Consider the following 6,854-nt stretch of genomic DNA (forward strand, 5'->3'; position numbering starts at 1 on the left):
AACTTCAATAGATTTCCCCGTGTTTGGGAGAGGAGCAACATTATCCTACCCAGTAGATTGCTCCATATTTGGTGAGGAGTAAGGGTTTGCGATAAAGCTTGGGGATCGTTGAAGTGGGCTCATGAAATGAAAATTTGTTCAGTATGGAGGCTTCTAAGTATGTATCTTACATCTACATTATACATGTTAATTTTATGTTTATTTTCAAGCTATGAATTAATGTTTTTTTCTCTACTAGCGAAGTGTTTGAATAACCATGTTCCTTACATCTACAATACATATATTGATTATTTTAGGGTTTCTTTCAAGTTTATGCATCTTGTTAATTCTTTTAGGGCTTCTTTCAAGCTTATGCAACCTTAATTCTTTTAGGTTTCTTTCAAGCTTATGCAAAGTTAATTATTTTAGGGTTTCTTTCAAACTTATGCAATGTGGGGAGAGAAATATTCGAACAATTAATCACACAAGAGAATAACCAAAATATTGAATTCTTACTATTAATAAGAAAATATCTTAGTGAACTTATTTTCCATAATCAATGGATTTGAAGTTTAATAGATGAAAAATAAAAAATAAAAATCTCTTTTTCTCCAATGACATTCTATTTATTACAATTTTTTTTTTTTTTTTTATTATAGAAATGACTCAAAATTACATTTTGCATATACACCGTTAGATGTATTCCAAAATAAGGTTTTGAGTGCAAGTAATATAAACTAGTAAGCTATTGTCTTTTTCGTCTTTGCCTTTGGATATTGAGAAATAGTTGCATAGATTGTGATTACAAAAAAAAAATGGTAAAAAAAGAGAATTGTTTTCACTCTTCTTAGATCAAAAATAGCAACATGGACGGTAGGATTCCATGGATTTATGGCAAATAAATTTGTGAATACATTTTATTAGTTGTAATAAGAATTCAATTTTTTTGTTGTTCTCTTTAGTGTGATTAAGTGGCCAAGCTAAAAACACTACCATGTAATTATGATAAATAGAATGCTCATTGGAGTAAAAGAGATTTTAAGTTTTCATTTTTCTTTTATTTAACTTAAAATCCCATGATCATGATAAATAAATTTATGAAGTCATTCTATTAATAGTAATAATAATTTAATTTTTTTGTCATTTCTCTTTTGTGCGATTAATTGTTCAATATAAAACACTACACTAGTCATGATATCATTAGTTTCCTAATCTTTGAATATGACTAATTGTTAATTGTTATGCATATTCTCATATCATTATTTTTTTTAAATTTTAGATATTTATTATCCCATAATATATAAGTGAGAAAGAAACCCTAAAACTCTAAAAGAATTATACCTTCAAAGAATTAACACAATACATAAGCATATAAAATATTATAATAAAGAATATTATTAAAAAACAATGTATTTCAATATCTTAATATATTTATTATATATATATATATATATATATATATATAAATGCTCAACAAAATTTATTTGCCATTATCATGATGATATTGAAAGTTAAATAAATAAAAATAGGAAAAAATGTCATTTACTTAAATATTATAATTAAAAATAAAAAATTACAATTACAATATTATAATTTATTTATTATATAATTATAATTTAAAAATAAAAATAAAAAAATTAAATATTAATTACTTAACATTTAAATAATATTTTTTTGAAAAATTTGTATATATTTATATAAATAAAATATATACATAATTTGTCTGACCTTTTCCAAAGAAAGATATAGAAAGGAACTTTAATTCAAATATTTAAATAATATTATAATAACTTCTAATTTAATTCAAACCAAGTTTGATCCTTTTTTAATTCAAAATTTGTGAAGTGCCATTTCTTATGATGATTACCAAGTCTTTTTCACTCATCTTATCCCAATTAAACTCATGTACTTAATCTTATCTCAATTTAACTCTTTAAAAATAATGAAACAAAAGTAAAATGAGATGATTTCTAAATTAATGAACAAAATATTTTTAAATAATAAAACTACCCTAACAACCAATACTCTTATTTCAAAAACATAAAACTATTTTAATCTAATAATAAAATATTAATAATATTTAGAATCATCTCTTAGAACTATCTTACCAATCCCCTGCAGTTTAACCACTTGTAAAAACCGTGAAGCAGTTTAACCACTTATATTAAAAACAGTGAAGCAAAGGTAAGATGCAATTCCTAACTCTTGTATCCCATAGGAAAGAATAAAAGCATCAAACCAGGTGGAAGATTTACCCTCTTTAACCTATTCATGACGAAGCCCAGACTAAATTCCGTAGCCCAAGAAAAGTGGTGGAATGCTTGATTTCACTAAATTGTCATTCATGAGTTGTCTAATTATAGAATGTCAGATAACAGTAGGAGAATACGCTCACCTTGACTGGTTCACACATCCCTTCCACAACCAGTAGCTAGTGGAATCCCTTAAAAGAGTTTCTTTACCCAATGCAACGCAGCTCTTCTGGGTTGGGTTGCTTTAATTCAGTATGATCACTTGATTTACTGTCCTGGATGCTGCAGTCAGTGCTGCTAATTGGGTTTTGGTACTTTAGTAGTTATAGTCATCCTTGAGGGAGGAGGGCAAGTGCTTTGGGGGTTTTACCTCTTTTGGGTTTAATGATGAAGTTCACAGATGGCATGAGTGTGGAGGTGTGTAGCTTTGAGTCTGGTTTTGAAGGAGCATGGTTTGAGGGTAGGATTTTGTCCTGTGAAGGGGACTCATATAAAGTGCGGTATGATAAATTTGAAACCGATGATGGGGATCCTCTGGTGGAGCTTCTGGATTGCAGTCATATAAGACCGCGTCCGCCTCTCATCAGCATCAAAAATTGGGGTATTGGTGACGCAATTGAGGCGTATGAAACTGATTGTTGGTGGAGTGGGGTTGTGTCCCAGGTTCTAACAGGCGAGCAATACTCTGTGTATTTTCCAGAGTCCAAGACAGCGAATAAATACCACAGTTGCAATCTCCGGTCAAGGCAAGATTGGCGGGATGGGAAATGGTACAGGGGGCCCTTCCCCTCACAGGTAACTTCCTTTCTTTTCTTTCCCCATAGTCGGTGTATTTTTTGAGTGATGAGTATGGAGGTTTAAGCACGAAATACATATCAAGTTCACAAATGGCATTCGCTTGCATGCACCTATGTAGAAGGTGTGTGCTCACATGCAAGAACATGTATGCGAGGTTACAAATTCTTGTCAATGGAAAAATGCTATGATTTACAGTTACACTGATACAAGATTGCAGCCTTTAAAATCCTCGATTTCCTTTTATGGCCTCATGCATTTCAACTGAAACTTGTCAGCTAAATGAACGCTTGAGAACGCACCTACTACTTGACTTGATCCTGCATGCATATAGCCTCTGCATGAAGTGCTTTATCTGAACCTGAGTTTGCTGTCAATCCAAATTTCCTTTGGTAATGCTATCATATAAATCTGCCATTCTCTGTAATTTCATCTTAGTTTTGAACCTGATCACTTCTCCCTGCTTGCTGACTTGTCTGAGTGAATGTCTGGTGCTGATTTCATTTGACGCTCTGAGTCACTAAGGGATTGTTGTCTCTGGTCGTCTCACATCCATTTTCATGCTACTTCTAAATTATAATATGATGGAGAATCGGGATCAATTTTAATGGTTGGGTTTGCCACATCTAATTCTAGATTATATTTCCTTAGTATGTGCTTAGTTTCCCAGCATCTGAATGTGCTAGGAATTTCTTTCGCTCTGCTGGTATTCCTGTCCACCTGTAATTTAAAAGATTGCCTCTCGAGCCTCTGTCAAAGAGAAGGGTGTATTTTGTCTGACCCTGGATCCATTTAATGATATCACTTTTTGGAGGGATCAGTCTGATATATCACTCTCTTTTGTGATTGTTTTGAGGCTGGTTTCAGCTTTCCACTAGTATCTCAGCTTCCATTGATGATACCTCAAACCTGAAGCCATCTTCTTTCATTGATGATTAGGTTACCTTCCGTCATCTGTTTTTATATTTCCTTAACGTTAATTCAATATTTTTGTTTTTTCATTAAGATTATATTGATTTATGAGCATCTTTTAGTCATTATTACTTGACCTAGTTACTTGACAGGTTTGACCAATTTTGATCTATCTTGATCCACTTTGATTATGTTTTTTTTAAAGCATTGACTGATTTAGAGTCTAGGCCAACATTTGCCTATTTTAAGTATTTTTGAGTTGAATTATTTGGTGAGTTTTATACTGATTATAATTTTGACTCTTAAGCATACTGTTGATCTTTGTTGTGCCGAGTTGTTCTTTAATCTGAGGCATGTACCTATGCGTTGGACACATTACTTCAAATTTTCAGTATTTGTAGTCTTTCTTCCTCTTCAATTTTTCGGTTTATAGCGTAAACTATAAAGGACCAAAGTTGATTAGAAGGTGCAAGGGCTTGTGGTTATACAAAAACTTGTGTGGGATTTATTGTGAGTAGGCTCAAGAAATGTTTGTAATTAGTTAAAAATTATTGTTGGGCCATGCTTAAGATGGAAAGAGAAATATCGGGGATGGCTGGGATCATCTGTAAGGAGTCCCCCTGTCCTTAAAACATAGGAAACGCAATGGACATGTTCTCTTTGAAGCACTGGTTTGTATTGACTTATGGAATTGAAAACTGGGATTTTGTGCCTGTGTGTTTGGGCATACCTTAGTGATTTTTATTTTATTTTTGGGTGGTTCTTTTTTCAAACTAATTAGATTCACACTATGTTTATAATATTATATCAGGTTCTCTGAAAGAATGCTGGACTTTTCTCTCTCTATATTTGCTATTTTATATTGTTCATGCATTAGGAGTTGAAACTAAAGATGGTTCTTCTGTGCTTAGTTGTAGGTTGCATATATATCACATTCCCTCTGCTGTACCTTCAGATTGTCTGCATTGCTTGAATTTCAAGAGGCATCCCTAGGTTGAGAGCTCATGTTAGTATCATGGTTTTTTTCCTATGTTTCCTCCTTCGATCGATTAACTAGTACATGCTTGAACCTTTTTTGTAGGCAAGAAGCCAAAACATTGTTCCCATAAAGATTCCTGTAGTTCCCAATGACAGGGAAACTCCTTTAGCATCTTCCCCCAAGGGGCCGGATACTGGTGTGACATTCAAAAGCATGATCATCAAAGTCAAGAGAAATGTGGAACCCAAGCCAGGATTCAATATGCAAGGGAGGGACTTTCCAAGCATTTTCAGTAAAGCAAGCGAAGAATTTGATGACAAAAGGAGACTCAGGGCAGAAGCACAAACACCATCATTAAAGTGTGAAAAATCCCTGAACCTTTATATTTCTAAGAAGCAAGATTCAGGATGGTGTAAACCTTTAGTTGGTGGAAATGCACTGGACAATGCTTTACCTCTGTATAAGGAAAATGATCTCCTTCCTTTCGATAATCAAGCACTGCAAAGAGGATATGCTCTCAAGAAAAGGAAACAGAGGATATATGAGGATTTTCCATATGATGAAAGCTACAAAGTGACAAAATCTAGCCGTTCAGAGTTGGCACATGCCACATGCCAGACGCAAATAGAAATTCCAAAGAATGTTGGAAATTCTTTTGAACCTCATGTGGAGGGCATTTTGTTCAGTGGTTCCTTATTGGAAATTGACAGTAAAAAGTGTTCTCCTTCAACTGATGGAAGCTGCATTGCTTTTCTTCATTCACACCGAAATAGAAAAACTGCTACCAGGTATCGACCTGCCCATGACAACCATCAAAAGAATAATAGCATTGCCATTGAAGATAAGAACAAGCTAACCGTGCACGAGTTGGAAGCAAATGCATATCGTTCTGTGTTACAGGCCTTTCATGCTCGAGGTCCACTAAACTGGGAAAGAGTGGAGTTACTATCCATTCTCCGCCTTCAATTGCATATTACTTGGGAAGAGCACGACCTTGAGGTTAAAAAATTTGTGTCTGAACATCAATTGAAAAAAATATAATCTTAGTGGTATCATGGATTGTACATATAGCCTATATCTCAAAGGAGGTGGCTCACACCCACTTGAGAATTTTGACCAAATGAAGTTTTCATGAAGATCTATTTTCTAAAGTAGAACAAGTGTACTGCCACATGTTGACATTCCTTTGTATGTTTGTCTTCATAATGAGATGATCTCTGTCCATGCAGTGCACATCTCTAGCTATATATACAATCTCGGCTTTCAGATGATTTTCTAGTGCTTATGCAATCTCAAGTGTTCAAATTCATGTCAGAATCAACTTCAAAGTTTTGTCATAGAATTGACCTTGTATTATTTTCCCTGTATCTATTAGCACTTTTCACAAAGAAAATTATGATGCGTTGCCCTCTAAATTAGAGCATTTTTAGAATTTTAATAACTTAAATATGCATCGCTTCGGTATATTGTAAATATAATATCATGTATGGTAAGGAATAAAATGGTACCATGTACACTTTCTAAGTGTTTCTGAACAAAGGCTTATTTATGAAGTTTTTTCATATATAGCAAGGAATGAAATGGTACCATGTACACTTTCCAAGTTTCCAAGTGTTTCTTAACAAAGGCTTATCTATGAACTATTTGTAAGTTGTTGACATACATGGGCACCTTACCCTGCTTTTGAAATTAGACCCAGACCCTTGGGGAGTAAACCTAAAGGTACATAACAACTGTAACCCTGTCTTTCTGGCCAAATATTCAGGTATTAACATAATGGCCTTATTTGCCTCCTTTTAGTTGTACTTGTAATACATACAATTAGCAGATGTCAATGAAGTTTGGACCAGGTAAAACATAGTATCCACTCTGGTAGCTAAACTTACATAATAACCATATACCTGACTTTCTGACTATGAATTTAGGTATTAACATAA

The 6,854-nt window shown here is 33.5% G+C and overlaps 1 protein-coding gene across 1 annotated transcript; it reads left to right on the top strand.

Annotated features, from left to right (window-relative positions):
• The first annotated feature begins 2,176 nt into the window (after positions 1–2,176).
• LOC149140383 (uncharacterized) lies at positions 2,177–6,419 on the top strand. The gene is made up of 2 exons (XM_089447341.1): positions 2,177–3,026; positions 5,020–6,419. The coding sequence occupies exons 1-2, from the start codon at positions 2,616–2,618 to the stop codon at positions 5,956–5,958; spliced, it is 1,350 nt and encodes a 449-aa protein (XP_089303467.1). The 5' UTR covers positions 2,177–2,615; the 3' UTR covers positions 5,959–6,419.
• The last annotated feature ends 435 nt before the right edge of the window (positions 6,420–6,854 follow it).

The sequence above is a fragment of the Pinus tabuliformis genome, chromosome X (genome assembly GCF_031772625.1).
Source record: "Pinus tabuliformis cultivar Carrire ecotype Pingquan chromosome X, CPIR1, whole genome shotgun sequence".
NCBI classification, from domain to species: Eukaryota; Viridiplantae; Streptophyta; class Pinopsida; order Pinales; family Pinaceae; genus Pinus; species Pinus tabuliformis.

Excerpts from the sequence above, each read along its gene's own strand:
- LOC149140383 (XM_089447341.1), top strand. The coding sequence starts at position 2,616 with ATGATGAAGTTCACAGATGGCATGAGTGTGGAGGTGTGTAGCTTTGAG. Across the intron at positions 3,027-5,019 it reads GGGGGCCCTTCCCCTCACAG|GCAAGAAGCCAAAACATTGT; the intron begins GTAACTTCCTTT and ends CCTTTTTTGTAG.